This window comes from Eleutherodactylus coqui, chromosome 13 (assembly GCF_035609145.1).
Source record: "Eleutherodactylus coqui strain aEleCoq1 chromosome 13, aEleCoq1.hap1, whole genome shotgun sequence".
In the NCBI taxonomy this organism is placed as follows: domain Eukaryota; kingdom Metazoa; phylum Chordata; class Amphibia; order Anura; family Eleutherodactylidae; genus Eleutherodactylus; species Eleutherodactylus coqui.
In genome coordinates, this window is record NC_089849.1 from 128,332,904 (window position 1) to 128,351,083 (window position 18,180).

Consider the following 18,180-nt stretch of genomic DNA (forward strand, 5'->3'; position numbering starts at 1 on the left):
CTCTCCTCCTACAGGTGTAATACTCTGCAGTACTGGGGCACTGTGTGTCCTCTCCTACAGGTGTAAAACTCTGCAGTACTGGGCTCTGTGTGTCCTCTCCTTTTACAGGTGTAATACTCTGCAGTACTGGGGCTCTGTGTGTCCTCTCCTACCGGTGTAATACTCTGCAGTACTGGGCTCTGTGTGTCCTCTCCTCCTACAGGTGTAATACTCTGCAGTACTGGGGCTCTGTGTGTCCTCTCCTACAGGTGTAAAACTCTGCAGTACTGGGCTCTGTGTGTCCTCTCCTTTTACAGGTGTAATACTCTGCAGTACTGGGCTCTGTGTGTCCTCTCCTTCTACAGGTGTAATGCTCTGCAGTACTGGGGCTCTGTGTGTCCTCTCCTCCTACAGGTGTAATACTCTGCAGTACTGGGCTCTGTGTGTCCTCTCCTCCTACAGGTGTAATACTCTGCAGTACTGGGCTCTGTGTGTCCTCTCCTCCTACAGGTGTAATACTCTGCAGTACTGGGCTCTGTGTGTCCTCCCCTCCTACAGGTGTAATACTCTGCAGTACTACGCTCTGTGTGTCCTCTCCTCCTACAGGTGTAATGCTCTGCAGTACTGGGGCTCTGTGTGTCCTCTCCTCCTACAGGTGTAATGCTCTGCAGTACTGGGGCTCTGTGTGTCCTCTCCTCCTACAGGTGTAATGCTCTGCTGTACTGGGCTCTGTGTGTCCTCTCCTCCTACAGGTGTAATACTCTGCAGTACTGGGGCTCTGTGTGTCCTCTCCTACAGGTGTAATACTCTGCAGTACTGGGGCTGTGTGTCCTCTCCTCCTACAGGTGTAATACTCTGCAGTACTGGGGCTCTGTGTGTCCTCTCCTACAGGTGTAATACTTTGCAGTACTCGGGCTCTGTGTGTCCTCTCCTCCTACAGGTGTAATACTCTGCAGTACTGGGGCTGTGTGTGTCTTCTCCTCCTACAGGTGTAATACTTTGCAGTACTGGGGTCTGTGTGACCTCTCCTTCTACAGGTGTAATACTCTGCAGTACTGGGGCTCTGTGTGTCCGCTCCTCCTACAGGTGTAATACTCTGCAGTACTGGGGCTCTGTGTGTCCTCTCCTCCTACAGGTGTAATACTTTGCAGTACTGGGGTCTGTGTGTCCGCTCCTCCTACAGGTGTAATACTCTGCAGTACTGGGGTCTGTGTGACCTCTCCTTCTACAGGTGTAATACTCTGCAGTACTGGGGTCTGTGTGTCCTCTCCTCCTATAGGTGTAATACTCTGCAGTACTGGGGCTCTGTGTGTCCTCTCCTCCTATAGGTGTAATACTCTGCAGTACTGGGGCTCTGTGTGTCCTCTCCTCCTACAGGTGTAATACTCTGCAGTACTGGGGTCTGTGTGACCTCTCCTCCTACAGGTGTAATACTCTGCAGTACTGGGGCTCTGTGTGTCATCTCCTCCTATAGGTGTAATACTCTGCAGTACTGGGGTCTGTGTGTCCTCTCCCCTACAGGTGTAATACTCTGCAGTACTGGGGATCTGTGTGTCCTCTCCTACTACAGGTGTAATACTCTGCAGTACTGGGGTCTGTGTGTCCTCTCCCCTACAGGTGTAATACTCTGCAGTACTGGGGATCTGTGTGTCCTCTCCTACTACAGGTGTAATACTCTGCAGTACTGGGCTCTGTGTGTCCTCTCCTCCTACAGGTGTAATGCTCTGCAGTACTGGGGCTCTGTGTGACCTCTCCTTCTACAGGTGTAATACTCTGCAGTACTGGGGCTCTGTGTGTCCGCTCCTCCTACAGGTGTAATACTCTGCAGTACTGGGGTCTGTGTGTCCTCTCCTTCTACAGGTGTAATACTCTGCAGTACTGGGGCTCTGTGTGTCCTCTCCTCCTCTAGGTGTAATACTCTGCAGTACTGGGGTCTGTGTCCTCTCCTACTACAGGTGTAATACTCTGCAGTACTGGGGCTCTGTGTGTCCTCTCCTCCTATAGGTGTAATGCTCTGCAGTACTGGGGCTCTGTGTGTCCTCTCCCCCTACAGGTGTAATACTCTGCAGTACTGGGCTCTGTTTGTCCTCTCTTCTATTGGTGTAATACTCTGCAGTACTGGGCTCTGTGTGTCCTCTCCTCCTACAGGTGTAATACTCTGCAGTACTGGGCTCTGTGTGACCTCTCCTTCTACAGGTGTAATACTCTGCAGTACTGGGGCTCTGTGTGTCCTCTCCTCCTACAGATGTAATACTCTGCAGTACTGGGGATCTGTGTGTCATCTCCTCCTATAGGTGTAATACTCTGCAGTACTGGGGTCTGTGTGTCCTCTCCCCTACAGGTGTAATACTCTGCAGTACTGGGGCTCTGTGTGTCCTCTCCTCCTATAGGTGTAATGCTCTGCAGTACTGGGGTCTGTGTGTCCTCTCCTCCTACAGGTGTAATACTCTGCAGTACTGGGGCTCTGTGTGTCCTCTCCTCCTACAGGTGTAATACTTTGCAGTACTGGGGTCTGTGTGACCTCTCCTTCTACAGGTGTAATACTCTGCAGTACTGGGGCTCTGTGTGTCCGCTCCTCCTACAGGTGTAATACTCTGCAGTACTGGGGTCTGTGTGACCTCTCCTTCTACAGATGTAATACTCTGCAGTGCTGGGGCTCTGTGTGTCCTCTCCTCCTACAGGTGTAATACTCTGCAGTACTGGGGTCTGTGTGACCTCTCCTCCTACAGGTGTAATACTCTGCAGTACTGGGGTCTGTGTGTCCTCTCCTCCTACAGATGTAATACTCTGCAGTACTGGGGCTCTGTGTGTCATCTCCTCCTATAGGTGTAATACTCTGCAGTACTGGGGTCTGTGTGTCCTCTCCCCTACAGGTGTAATACTCTGCAGTACTGGGGATCTGTGTGTCCTCTCCTACTACAGGTGTAATACTCTGCAGTACTGGGGCTCTGTGTGTCCTCTCCTCCTATCGGTGTAATGCTCTGCAGTACTGGGGTCTGTGTGTCCTCTCCTCCTACAGGTGTAATACTCTGCAGTACTGGGGCTCTGTGTGTCCTCTCCTACAGGTGTAATACTTTGCAGTACTCGGGCTCTGTGTGTCCTCTCCTCCTATAGGTGTAATGCTCTGCAGTACTGGGGCTCTGTGTGTCCTCTCCTCCTATAGGTGTAATGCTCTGCAGTACTGGGGCTCTGTGTCTTCTCCTCCTACAGGTGTAATACTCTGCAGTACTGGGGCTCTGTGTGTCCTCTCCTACAGGTGTAATACTCTGCAGTACTGGGGCTCTGTGTGTCCTCTCCTCCTCTAGGTGTAATGCTCTGCAGTACTGGGGCTCTGTGTGTCCTCTCCTCCTACAGATGTAATACTCTGCAGTACTGGGCTCTGTGTGTCCTCTCCTCCTACAGATGTAATACTCTGCAGTACTGGGCTCTGTGTGTCCTCTCCTCCTACAGGTGTAATACTCTGCAGTACTGGGGCTCTGTGTGTCCTCTCCTCCTCTAGGTGTAATGCTCTGCAGTACTGGGGCTCTGTGTGTCCTCTCCTCCTACAGGTGTAATACTCTGCAGTACTGGGGCTCTGTGTGTCCTCTCCTCCTACAGGTGTACTGCTCTGCAGTACTGGGGCTCTGTGTGTCCTCTCCTCCTACAGATGTAATACTCTGCAGTACTGGGCTCTGTGTGTCCTCTCCTCCTACAGGTGTAATGCTCTGCAGTACTGGGGCTCTGTGTGACCTCTCCTTCTACAGGTGTAATACTCTGCAGTACTGGGGCTCTGTGTGTCCGCTCGTCCTACAGGTGTAATACTCTGCAGTACTGGGGCTCTGTGTGTCCGCTCCTCCTACAGGTGTAATACTCTGCAGTACTGGGGTCTGTGTCCTCTCCTACTACAGGTGTAATACTCTGCAGTACTGGGGCTCTGTGTGTCCTCTCCTCCTATAGGTGTAATGCTCTGCAGTACTGGGGCTCTGTGTGTCCTCTCCTCCTACAGGTGTAATACTCTGCAGTACTGGGGTCTGTGTGTCCTCTCCTCCTACAGGTGTAATACTCTGCAGTACTGGGGTCTGTGTGTCCTCTCCTCCTACAGGTGTAATGCTCTGCAGTACTGGGCTCTGTGTGACCTCTCCTTCTACAGGTGTAATACTCTGCAGTACTGGGGCTCTGTGTGTCCGCTCCTCCTACAGGTGTAATACTCTGCAGTACTGGGGTCTGTGTGTCCTCTCCTCTTATAGGTGTAATACTCTGCAGTACTGGGGCTCTGTGTGTCCTCTCCTACAGGTGTAATACTCTGCAGTACTGGGCTCTGTGTGTCCTCTCCTCTTACAGGTGTAATACTCTGCAGTACTGGGCTCTGTGTGTCCTCTCCTCCTACAGGTGTAATACTCTGCAGTACTGGGGCTCTGTGTGTCCGCTCCTCCTACAGGTGTAATACTCTGCAGTACTGGGGTCTGTGTGTCCTCTCCTCTTATAGGTGTAATACTCTGCAGTACTGGGGCTCTGTGTGTCCTCTCCTACAGGTGTAATACTCTGCAGTACTGGGCTCTGTGTGTCCTCTCCTCTTACAGGTGTAATACTCTGCAGTACTGGGCTCTGTGTGTCCTCTCCTCCTACAGGTGTAATACTCTGCAGTACTGGGGCTCTGTGTGTCCTCTCCTCCTACAGGTGTAATAATCTGCAGTACTGGGGCTCTGTGTGTCCTCTCCTCCTACAGGTGTAATACTCTGCAGTACTCGGGCTCTGTGTGTCCTCTTCTCCTACAGGTGTAATACTCTGCAGTACTGGGGTCTGTGTCCTCTCCTACTACAGGTGGAATGCTCTGCAGTACTGGGCTCTGTGTGTCCTCTCCTACAGGTGGAATGCTCTGCAGTACTGGGCTCTGTGTGTCCTCTCCTACAGGTGGAATGCTCTGCAGTACTGGGCTCTGTGTGTCCTCTCCTACAGGTGGAATGCTCTGCAGTACTGGGCTCTGTGTGTCCTCTCATCCTACAGGTGGAATGCTCTGCAGTACTGGGCTCTTTGTGTCCTCTCCTCCTACAGGTGGAATGCTCTGCAGTACTGGGGCTCTGTGTGTCCTCTCCTACAGGTGTAATACTCTGCAGTACTGGGGCTGTGTGTGTCCTCTCCTCCTATAGGTGTAATACTCTGCAGTACTGGGCTCTGTGTGTCCTCTGCTCCTACAGGTGTAATACTCTGCAGTACTGGGCTCTGTGTGTCCTCTGCTCCTACAGGTGTAATGCTCTGCAGTACTGGGGCTCTGGGTGTCCTCTCCTCCTACAGGTGGAATGCTCTGCAGTACTGGGCTCTGTGTGTCCTCTCCTACAGGTGGAATGCTCTGCAGTACTGGGCTCTGTGTGTCCTCTCATCCTACAGGTGGAATGCTCTGCAGTACTGGGCTCTTTGTGTCCTCTCCTCCTACAGGTGTAATACTCTGCAGTACTGGGCTCTGTGTGTCCTCTCCTCCTACAGGTGTAATACTCTGCAGTACTGGGGCTCTGTGTGTCCTCTCCCCCTACAGGTGTAATACTCTGCAGTACTGGGCTCTGTGTGTCCTCTCCTCCTACAGGTGTAATACTCTGCAGTACTGGGGCCCTGTGTGTCCTCTCCTCCTACAGGTGTAATGCTCTGCAGTACTGGGGTTCTGTGTGTCCTCTCCTCCTACAGGTGTAATACTCTGCAGTACTGGGGCCCTGTGTGTCCTCTCCTCCTACAGGTGTAATACTCTGCAGTACCGGGTTCTGTGTGTCCTCTCCTACAGGTGTAATACTCTGCAGTACTGGGGTCTGTGTGTCCTCTCCTATCAGGTGTAATACTCTGCAGTACTGGGGTCTGTGTATTCTCTCCTCCTACAGGTGTAATGCTCTGCAGTACTGGGCTCTGTGTGTTCTCTCCTCCTACAGGTGTAATGCTCTGCAGTACTGGGCCTCTGTGTGTCCTCTCCTCCTACAGGTGTAATGCTCTGCAGTACTGGGCTCTGTGTGTCCTCTCCTCCTACAGGTGTAATGCTCTGCAGTACTGGGGCTCTGTGTGTCCTCTCCTCCTACAGGTGTAATGCTCTGCAGTACTGGGGTTCTGTGTGTCCTCTCCTCCTACAGGTGTAATACTCTGCAGTACCGGGTTCTGTGTGTCCTCTCCTACAGGTGTAATACTCTGCAGTACTGGGGCTCTGTGTGTCCTCTCCTCCTACAGGTGTAATGCTCTGCAGTACTGGGGCTCTGTGTGTCCTCTCCTCCTACAGGTGTAATACTCTGCAGTACTGGGGCTCTGTGTGTCCTCTCCCCCTACAGGTGTAATGCTCTGCAGTACTGGGCCTCTGTGTGTCCTCTCCTCCTACAGGTGTAATGCTCTGCAGTACTGGGCTCTGTGTGTCCTCTCCTCCTACAGGTGTAATGCTCTGCAGTACTGGGGCTCTGTGTGTCCTCTCCTCCTACAGGTGTAATACTCTGCAGTACTGGGGCTCTGTGTGTCCTCTCCTCCTACAGGTGTAATACTCTGCAGTACTGGGTTCTGTGTGTCCTCTCCTACAGGTGTAATACTCTGCAGTACTGGGGTCTGTGTCTCCTCTCCTCCTACAGGTGTAATGCTCTGCAGTACTGGGGCTCTGTGTGTCCTCTCCTCCTACAGGTGTAATACTCTGCAGTACTGGGGCTCTGTGTGTCCTCTCCTCCTACAGGTGTAATACTCTGCAGTACTGGGGCTCTGTGTGTCCTCTCCTCCTACAGGTGTAATACTCTGCAGTACTGGGCCTCTGTGTGTCCTCTCCTCCTACAGGTGTAATGCTCTGCAGTACTGGGCTCTGTGTGTCCTCTCCTCCTACAGGTGTAATACTCTGCAGTACTGGGCTCTGTGTGCTTCTCCCCCTACAGGTGTAATACTCTGCAGTACTGGGCTCTGTGTGTCTTCTCCTCCTATAGGTGTAATACTCTGCAGTACTGGGGCTCTGTGTGTCCTCTCCTCCTACAGGTGTAATACTCTGCAGTACTGGGGCTCTGTGTGTCGTCTCCCCCTACAGGTGTAATACTCTGCAGTACTGGGGCTCTGTGTGTCCTCTCCTACAGGTGTAATACTCTGCAGTACTGGGCTCTGTGTGTCCTCTCCTACAGGTGTAATGCTCTCCCTAATAACATAGTCTATAATGTGCGGTGGGAGCCACGCTCTGCCCTGGAGATGACTAGTTGTCGGGTGCCTCGGATCACATGGCAGTAGTCGTGCCCGATGTGTGTTAATGGTCAGTCCTCCTACAGCGCTGAAGATGGCCGTCTGTGGGTACATGGGATGTACAAGATACTAAGATGCCAATCTACAGACAAGAGCCACAACTGCTGGCATCGATCACAGAAGGTATTTGATTCATCCGAGTCTGTAATAACTCTGCATCTGTCTATGAATAGACACTCAGGCACAATAAGTGTCTTTTGGTTGGTCTACTTTGCAGTGTAGCGCTATATATTATAAACTTTCATCCCTCAGCTGGTAGGTTATATAATAATAAGCTCTCTGCTCATTACTGTGCATAGAGCACTGCCAATCATTGGCTGGAGGAGGGGTGGGTGTGGCTGCAGCTCATGAATATGCAGGACTACTTGTGGGTCAGGCTGCTATTACTACAAGTCTCTCCTGCATAGATCCCCACCGCAGACGTATCACTGCAATCAGTGTGATGGGCGCTATCTTATGGGGACTGTCTCTTTTAAGATCTTCATGGATCGTTCAAGCGATCGTAGCCGTAGGACCTCTCGTGGGTTACGTGAACAGTTCTAGTTTTTGTAGGCACCAGTTTTGGGTCCATATAATGGATTGAGTAACTTAGCACATTTTCTTGCTGGTGGCTGTGGAAACAAAGCTATTTCCCCATTATTTGTCCCCATTTTCTGTCCTTCACCATGTGGTATAAGGACTTTATTGTTCGGGTCCTTCAGCTTACCCCAAACCTAACGCGATGGATACCTTGTATCACCCAGCTAGGGGCCCTCTGCTCTTCACCATGACATCTTGGAAGAATTCAGACAGTATGAAACCATGTATGTCCCAAAGCACCAGTCCTTCATGGAGGACTCAGCCGTCCCCGGCACACGCGGCCTAATGGCCGACTGCTCGCTTCTTCAAACCCCATTTTCTGCAAATAAAATGGAGCGATCAGTCCGAGCCGTGAGCTGGAGAGGTGTTAGTTCAAGCTTCACCATGTCCTTAGAACGGTCTTCAATCCCTTGCAGGTGACATCAGGGCGACGTCTTTAGCAAACCCTTCAGTTCCACCTCAACCTCTTGAGGACCACGCCGGCCCTGGGGATCAGTCCTCTAGCTTTCATACATACGAATGTCGTCCCTGCTGTGGTGAAGCTCAGATGTTCCCAGCAGAGACACTTACTGCATTATTAGATGCAGGTCCCGTCTATCAAGAACGTAGGTGGCCACCTGACTGGACTGGTTGCTGAAGGCCACAGTCTTCAGGCGGAGAAGAAAGGGAGAGGTATCTAATCTTTTCTATGGGAGTTACAAAAGTAAGCTGTCCCCCACAAAACCAGGTGGGGGTGGAGGTTGGGGGACCCCATTCTTGACAGGTACAGATGCCAGGAGGTATGAGACTCTCACACAATACCAACATCTCTTTATTTCCTCACAATGACTTAGGTAAGAACATACACCGATGGCATTTGACGAGTTGCTCTTCCCCCACATTTGCCCCGGTGTCAGCTCTATGATGGACGAGGTCAGCTGCTTTTATGCCAAAACATTTTCCACAATCTGAACATGAACATTGTTTCTCTTCCGTGTGAGATCGCTGATGGCGGACAAGGCCTGATTTCAGAGTAAAACATTTCCTGCATTCCGAACATGAAAATGGCCTCTCTCCTGTGTGAATTCTCTGATGTGCAATGAGAGTTGATTTCTGGCCAAACATTTTCCCACATTCTGAACATGAAAACGGTCTCTTTCCGGAGTGGATTTTTTCATGTTCTATAAGAACAGATTTATAGCTAAAAGATTTCTCACATTGCAAACAGGAATACGGGTTTTCCCCTGTGTGAATTCTCTGATGTGCAACAAGAGCCGAAATCCGAGTAAAATGTTTCCCGCACTCGGAACAAGAAAACGGCCTCTCATCTCGGTGGATTCTTTGATGTCTCTCAAGATGATCTTTACATGTAAAACCTTTCCAACATTCCAAACATGCAAAAGGCTTCTCCCCCGTGTGACTTCTCTCATGTTTAACAAGAGCAGACCTCTGGGCAAAATATTTCCCACATTCCAAACATGCAAAAGGCTTCTCCCCCGTGTGACTTCTCTGATGTTCAACAAGAATGGAGTTCTGTGTGAAGCCTTTCCCACATTCTGAACAGGAGAACGGCCGCTCGTCCCTGTGAATTCTCATGTGCAGAGAAAGGCTCGAGTTCTTCTTAAACAGTTTCCCACATTGAGAATAGGGAAATACTTTCCACGCGGCGGGAACGGCCCTTTCATTTACAATTTGTGACCGGTCAGGGAACCAGGGATGGTGGTGACGAGGATCAGATGGAAGCTCTGTGCTATGATGGAATGTAGACACCTGGGGCGCCAGGGCGTATCTTCCAGAATGACCCTCCGGACTATCAGAACCTTCAGCTTCAAAATCCGGAAGTAAAATTATGTGTTCTTCTAAACTCGTGGTGCAACCATCTGCGGGGAAACATAATCATCACTGTAGTAGGGGGAGAGAGAAGATCCCACACCAAGGACAACATACGCTTGTCTGCGAAGACTGACCTAAACCGACTATTCTTCATCAAGACAGGAAGTTCTGTTGTTCACATTCAGGCAGCCTCTCCCGGCCGTATGCGTAGAACAGAGTCGCGCAGGGTTTTACCGCGGTGCAGCCGGCCTACCTCCACCTAGGGCAGCCTATCTCACGCACGCAGTCATACGCAGTATCCCTGTTCTTCGTTTACATCCCCCATTCTATCGCTTTGCAAAGAAGACAATGCGTGTGTAATACGCAACGGACGCACGCAAACGAAACACGAGTCAATGGACTAGATTGCCTGAGAATTACCGCATATCACACCAGCAGACGTGCGCTTGTGCGAGCCCGGGCCGCAGCGCCGCAACATGTAGACTTCAGGAAAGAAAAAAGCAAGTTCTCGTATCATGGCGAGAGGTCGGCGGCGGCGGCAGACGGGACGGGATCATTCAGACTCCTGCTGCAGCAATCGTTCGGTGGAAACGCTGCCGGCGACTGAATGACAAACAATTCGATTGCTGATTGTAGTTCCCGCAGGCATAAACACCTGATGCTCCTCGCTGCACAATCCTGCTGAGCGCTCATTACTTCATCACGAGTCACCATTTCATTATTTACCTAATTTGATTTTACCTTTGTTGTGCTGCGGCTCTGCCAATCACTGCAGCGTTCAATGAACCAATGACAGCCTTTCATGGCTGTGATTGGTTGGCTGAGTTGCAGTAGTGAACAATCACACCCTGGTACAAAGGCCCGCCTCATAATCTGGACCTCCGCCCCGATAAGGGTGATCCCGTGCAAGAACTTCTTTGCAAGAGCCCTAGCTTTTCCTCTTTCCTTAGAATAATAAGTATGGGATAGAGCACAACAGCCAATGGAAAAACAGGGATGCATCCAAATGAAGGACCCCAAATAGTGCAACACATTCAAAATGCCAAGAGGGCCAACATTACAACAAAGAGACACCTAGAAGGGACTCGCCCCCGCATAACTCTGGCCTTAGGCAGACAAAATAACTCCCACCCTATCTAGTTCAACCCCTGCAATGTTGATGCAAAGGCAGGCAAACCCCCCAGGGGTCAGGAGCCAATCCTACTCATGTTAGACCCGTGTCACATGGGTGTATTTGTATGTACAATATGCAGACAATAGAACCAATGGATTTTAATCATCTAGCTTATGGCGCTTTAGGCAGGGGAGCTGGAATACCCCACCACTATGAGGGGCGCCCCGAGCCTACCCCACCACCATGAGGGGCGCCCCGAGCCTACCCCACCACCATGAGGGGCACCCCGAGCCTACCCCACCACCATGAGGGGCGCCCCGAGCCTACCCCACCACCATGAGGGGCGCCCCGAGCCTACCGCACCACCATGAGGGGCGCACCGAGCCTACCGCACCACCATGAGGGGCGCCCCGAGCCTACCCCACCACCATGAGGGGCGCACCGAGCCTACCGCACCACCATGAGGGGCGCCCCGAGCCTACCCCACCACCATGAGGGGCGCACCGAGCCTACCCCACCACCATGAGGGGCACCCCGAGCCTACCGCACCACCATGAGGGGCGCCTCGAGCCTACCCCACCACCATGAGGGGCGCCCCGAGCCTACCCCACCACCATGAGGGGCACCCCGAGCCTACCGCACCACCATGAGGGGCGCCCCGAGCCTACCGCACCACCATGAGGGGTGCCCCGAGCCTACCCCACCACCATGAGGGGCGCCTCGAGCCTGAAGCTTACCAGCAGCAGAAGGTCCTGGCAGAGCAGGACCCGCCGGCTCCGCCTCCAATTCAGGTTCATACGAGTTTTATGACAAAATCCTGCTCCTCACTGACGGCGCAGAACGCAAAGTACCCGCAGAGGGTTATTGTACACAAATACTAAGACGCCCCGCTGAGCCGCGCCATTTCCAACCATGAGAGGCCGGTTGACAACTAAACTTCAATGCACTTTAAGAAGCGTCTACTCGGTCCTCGCTAGTGGGTCCAGATTGGGTCTCCGAGTCCGTTGGCCTACGGTAGGACACAAGTGGGACATGGGTCGCCCGAGTCGGTTGGTGTGCAGAGGGAGGCAGTACGGGTGTCCCCACATTGGTGGGCTCCATAAACCTCCCTCTGATGCCCGGGGTTAACGATATGTTAGGTCTCAAATACCCAAAGAATGAAGTGGAGCCATTATTGGCTCATTGGAAGGGATATTGGGGAGGTAAAGGTGTGAGGCTACAGCGGGGAGGGACTCCAGGGTTACCTGGACAGTACAGGATCTACACCGCCGCTACAACACAATTAGATGATGCCGCTTGCCAAGTTTTCTTTAAACAGACTTTACTCTCAGAAAGGAAACAACTTGGGATATTTGACAACCCAGCGTCTCCGATTCCGTCGCTCCCCCAACCGTCCGGCCATCTTTAGCGTATGAGCGGCCGTCAGTTAACTTCAGTACAAGGAGGGGGATCCGGTGTAACACCGCCAGAAAGACGGGATGCCCGCTACAGGTGAGGCTCAACAGCCGGCATGCACTGTAAACAGGAGCGCACGAGGCTCAGCGGACCTCATCTATTGGAAACAGCGAGATTCCTGCAGCCGCGCAGAACATACGGCCATTTTTGTATCTCACACTAGCGTCTGTGCGGATCGACCCGCTGACAACAATAGCGTCTACTTCAGCGCATCTTGCAATGTACAAAGCTGGGACGAGAAACTCAGTTGTGTGAACGCGCCCTAAAGCTAATATCACACGGCTGCGTGCGACACTCCGCCAGATATCATATCCTGCATGTGCAACGTCCCAGCACGGGAGGCGATTCTGGGTCCAAAGCGGCTCCCATCACTTCCGTCAGGTTGCGATCCGCTGGCGCGGCTTTCATCAAGTATTTACATTGTTTCCAGTGAGGCTTTTGGAGGGAACGCCCAAAGATAAGACAGGATGTGGGAAAAAAGATGGTCGCTCGTATATGAAGCCGTTCAAAAGAATTCATGTTTTTTTTTGTTATAACCATTTTTATTCAAAGTTTTCACTTTTACAGAGAACAATAACAATATCAGAATAAAAGTCAAAGCTGGACCCTGGACATAATCGGGCCTTACATAGGACACCTTTTAAGGACTAATAAAGCTTTAGCGTATAATCATAATGAATGCGCTTCTTAAATTCTAGTGTCCTCGAATTCACTTGGGTCCTACTATATGCAATAGCCTAACGCGCGGCTATCCTATACACAAAATATCTAAAACATATACCAAAAGACATAACATGGGAGGTGGGGTAGGAAAGGGTAAGGTGGGGAAGGGTCTGGGGAGGGGGGGATGTTATAGCAGGTATATATTGCTCTTCCGAATTTACCTGTCTCTTGAATGGGGGGGGCGCTCGCCAATACCGCCTTCCCTCTAGTGTCTCCCTGGTCATCCGCCTCAGGCTTCCATTGTGAGGACTTCCAGTGGAAAGCACCATGCTAAGATCTCCCTCAACGTCCGGGGCGTCCCCCCAGCAAGGCTGGGTGACCGCAGCTTGAATGTAGAGGTTCGTTATGTGGGGGAGTGAGATGAAGCCGCCTTGTCCCCGGAAAGTCCGGGAAAGGGCGTTTCTCCTCCTGTCTTTATGTATTAATGTGTGACACGGGGCTTAGCTTATACGTTTCCACAACTCCCACTCCTTGATAAATTTGTCGTGGGTGTTCCTCTTCCAACTAATGAGTTCTTCAATATTATAGATCAGGTCAACCCTTTCTCTCCATTGTGTCCCAGTGGGGGTTAACTTTTGGAGCCACCATACCGGTATAAGCGCTTTCGCCGCATCAATTAACAGAGCGACTAGTTTGTCCTTCGTGGGGTGAAACTCAGGGGACGGCTTCCACAGGAAAATTATCTCTGGGGTCAGTACAAAGTTGGGCCTAACTGTTCTTATGGAGCGTTCAATCTCTTTCCAGTATGGGGTGATAGCTGGACAATCCCACCATATGTGGCGGTATGAGCCGCCGTCGGCATCACAACGCCAGCACCTGTCGTGCGAGGCCAAGTTGTGCGTGTGTAGCCCCTGCGGTGTTCTGTACCATCTAACGAGGGTTTTGTAATGAGATTCCTGCAGCGCCACACACAGGGACAGGCAAAAGCTAGCTGTAAGGTTAGTTTTGTGTCCTCTGCTGTGAGGTGAATACCGAGTTCTTTTTCCCAGGAAGTGAGAAATGCGGGCTTGTAGCCTATGCTGGGATCGATAAATTTCTTTTGTACTCTCGCTATTTGTTTTTGTTTGGGCGCTCCTTCCTCGAAGGGGGTGTGGGGTCTGGTAGATCTATGTTTTCTAAGAAATTCTTCTGTCGTTTTGCTGATATGTGCTCTGTGTAGGAAAGAGATTTGTAAATTAGCAGTCAGAGCCTGTCCATCCTCGCCTGATTCTTGGCTAGCTAGTGCCTGCACCTCTCTTATTTGAGCGCCTGCAAGACATTGCCATATATTTCTCATGTTCCGGTCCATGTCAATGCCCACCAGATCGCACATGATACTCAATGGGGCTATTGGGGAAGGGTCAGGTGCAAGGTTGGGCCTATATGTGTCCCAGGTCTCACAGGGGGCCCTCAATAAGGGATTGAATTTTTTGGAAGTATATCGCTGTCTCCCGGGCAACCACAGGTCTTTGACTATGTCTTCCCCGTGTGCGCATTCCGCAAATTTTTGGAGAAGGAGATCTCTGCTTGGGTGGGTAAGGTCTAACCAGTACGTGAGCTGTATGGCTCTGTATATGTTTGAGATGTTGGGTAAATCCATCCCTCCCTCTTCTCTTCTTTTGGACAGTAAGCTAAGTGCAATTCTTGGCTTCTTCCGGTTCCATACGTACGAGGCTAGCAAAGAATTCAGGTCCCGGAAGAATGGTTTAGGAATGTGAATCGGGATCATGCGCATTTTATAGGTGACTAGCGTACCCGTCGCGCGTTGCTGCGAAGACAGACAGACATACATTCGTTTTTATATATCTAGATAACAACCAATCACAGCGCAGCTTTTTTAGGTTACCTCAGTGGTATAATATATAACACCCAATCACAGCGCAGCTTATATGTTACCTCAGCAGTATAAAATATAACAACCAATCACAGTGCAGCTTTCGTGTTACGTCAGCAGTAAGAGAAATAACAACCAATCACAGCGCAACTTTTATTCTGCCTCAGCAATATAAAAAATAGCAACGAATCACAGCGCAGCATTCATTTTACCTCAGCGGTATAATATATAGCAACCAATCACAGCACAGCTTTCATTTTACCTCAGCATTCTGAATATCCAGGAATTGTCTTGTGATACGTTCGGCGGATGCATCATTTTGTAGTTGAACACGCCTCCCGTTGCTCGTAATGCCTTTTGCTTTTGTGCTTGAGATGGAAATCAAACGATCTTTGTCTGGGGGGCATAACTGTCGACGACGCTCGCACGCGCGCCACCTATCGTAGGATTGTTGTACTATGCCAGTAATCTTCCCAGGAGTGTACTCAACAACTTCCCATTAACTTTTCCTATTTATGACATAATCAATGCTCGTGCCAAATTTCAAGTTTCTATTACATCGGGAAGCGAGAGAATTCGATTCCGTACGTAAAATTTGGACGCTAATTCTTTTGCGCATAGAATTGAATAATCGAGTTGGGACCCATTAGCTTTTCCTATTTATGACATAATCAATGCTCGTGCCAAATTTCGAGTTTCTATGACATTGGGAAGTGAGAAAATTACTTTCCGTACGTAAAATTTGGACACTAATTCTTTTGTGCATAGAATTGAATAATCGAGTTGGGACCCATTAGCGTTTCCTATTTGTGACATATTCAATGCTCGTGCCAAATTTCAAGTTTATATGTGAGAAAATTACATTCCGGACGTAAAATTTGGACGCTAATTCTTTTGCGCATTGAATTGAATAATCGAGTTGGGACCCATTAGCTTTTCCTATTTATGACATAATCAACGCTCCTGCCAAATTTCACGTTTCTATTACATTGGGAAGCGAGAGAATTCGATTCCGTACGTAAAATTTGGACGCTAATTCTTTGGCGCTTAGAATTGAATAATCGAGTTGGGACCCATTCGCTTTTCCTATTTATGACATAATCAATGCTCGTGCCAAATTTCATGTTTCTACGACATTGGGAAGTGAGAGAATTAGTGGCAGTGATGGAAATCGAACGATTTACGTGGGGGGGGGGGCGTAACTGTCGACGACGCTCGCACGCGCGCCATTTATCGTAGGATAGTTGTACTATGCCTATAATCTTCCCAGGAGTGTACTCAACAACTTCCCAAAGTTTCATGGCGATCGGATGAATGGTGTAGTAGCGCATAAAGGACAAACAGACACGCACGCACGCACAACCATTTATGACATAATCAATGCTCGTGCCAAATTTCAAGTTTGTATGACACTGGGAAGTGAGAAAATTAGATTCCGTACGTAAAATTTGGACGCTAATTCTTTGGCGTTTAGAATTAAATAATCGAGTTGGGACCAATTACCTTTTCCTATTTATGACATAATCAATGCTTGTGCCAAATCTCAAGTTTCTATGACATTGGAAAGTGAGAGAATTAGATTCCGTACGTAAAATTTGGACGCTAATTCTTTGGCGCTTAGAATTGAATAATCGAGTTGGGACCCATTAACTTTTCCTATTTATGACATAATCAATGCTCGTGCCAAATTTCAAGTTTCTATGACATTGGAAAGTGAGAGAATTAGATTCCGTACGTTTGCGCTTAGAATTGAATAATCGAGTTGGGATGAGACATAAGGCCTTGCCCATAAGCATTCCCCAACCTCCAAGAACTGAACCTACCTACCTGAATGAGATTTTGTAGGCCGCTGCTTCCCCCTTGCGGGCTGAATAAAATAGCCGTTGGGTAAATCCATCCCTCCCTCTTCTCTTCTTTTGGACAGTAAGCCAAGTGCAATTCTTGGCTTCTTCCGGTTCCATACGTACGAGGCTAGCAAAGAATTCAGGTCCCGGAAGAACGGTTTAGGGATGTGAATCGGGATCATGCGCATTTTATAGGTGCTGATAGGGGTCACGTAGGATTTGACAATATTCTTTCTCCCGAACCACGAGAGGTATGGCAAATCATATGTACCCAACAGGTTTTTAATCTGTGTCAGAAGGGGTTGAAAATTGTATGTGTATAGGTTTTCTACCTTCTTCGTGATTTTAATCCCTAAGTACTCGATATAGTCCTCTTTCCATACTAGGGGTGATTCGGACCTCAGAATACTGCTAAATTTTGGAGACACCGAGACATTCAGGATCTTAGACTTTGCGTAGTTTATTTTAAAATCTGTAATGGACCCGGAAGTGTCCAAAGTTTTAATTAATGTGGGGATCCCTTTCCGCGGGTTCGACACGACGAACATAATGTCGTCGGCGTAAGCCGCCAAAGAAAGCATCTGACGTTCTACTGATAGCCCTTCAATCTCTGGGTGTCTCCTGATCTCCTGTAACAGGGGCTCTAGCGCTAGGACAAAGGGGGTCGGGGAGAGCGGACACCCCTGTCTTGTCCCATTACGTATCTCAAATGCCTGTGAAAGAGAATCGTTGACTTTCAACCTTGCGTATGGGTTATTATATAAAGAAAATATTGCCGTGACCCAGGGACTTGGGAAGTTGTAATTAAGCAACACTCTCTCTAGGTACGTCCAATTGATACGATCGAACGCTTTTTCAGCGTCAGTGCTGATCAATACTGTGGGAATTTTGCGTGCCTGGGCGACCTTTATCGCGTGCAGCAGTCTATATGCGTTATCCTTCCCCTCCCTGCCCTTGATAAACCCCGCCTGCACTTTATTTATTAACTTAGGGATATGGTCCTCCATCCTTCTAACCAGGAATTTGGCCCATAATTTCGCATCAACATTAATAAGCGAGATTGGCCTGTAGTTTGCACAGTTTACAGGATCTTTATCCCCCTTTTGAATGAGGGCTATGTGAGCTTCCAATGCTTGTTTAGGGAAAGCCTCGCCTTGTAATAGTGAATTAAAAAGATTCTTTATATGAGGGATAAGTGTTGCTTTAAAGGTCTTGAAATATGTGGCTGAGAAGCCATCCGGCCCTGGACTTTTGCCTGTGGGGGTGGCTGTGATTATGCCTTCTATTTCTTTGTCTGTGGCTGGTGTCAGGAGGGCTTGCGCATCTGCCTCCTTTAGTCTGGGGAGTGTTAGTGACTCTAGAAAGGTGCTTATTTTACTTATATGTAGGGTTTGTTCTGTCGGGGATGGGCGTTTTCTTAGATTGTACAATTTAGTATAGAAATCCTGAAATACTTTGGCTATTTCCTGCGTTGAAGTTTTTATCATGCCCGCCTGATCTTTTATTGAGTTAATATGATTTCTGGATTTGGCTTTTTTAAGAAGAGCCGTCATAAACTTACTCCCTTTATTCCCCTGAATATATACTGTCTGTTTAAGAAATAAATGCCTTCTGTTAAATCTGGATTGCAATAGCCGGCTCAGTGTCCTTCG

General features: G+C 49.6%; 1 protein-coding gene across 1 annotated transcript in view; it reads right to left on the reverse strand.

Annotated features, from left to right (window-relative positions):
- Window positions 1-8,580: 8,580 nt before the first annotated feature.
- Window positions 8,581-18,180, reverse strand: part of LOC136587448 (zinc finger protein 271-like) — a 60,362-nt gene continuing 50,762 nt past the window's right edge. The window contains exons 6-7 of the mRNA XM_066586017.1: window positions 13,033-13,141; window positions 8,581-9,626 (exon numbers count right to left, since the gene is read on the reverse strand). Coding sequence (XP_066442114.1) covers window positions 8,587-9,626; window positions 13,033-13,141 — 1,149 coding nt within the window. The 3' untranslated portion in view covers window positions 8,581-8,586. The remainder of the gene's footprint in view (window positions 9,627-13,032; window positions 13,142-18,180) is intronic.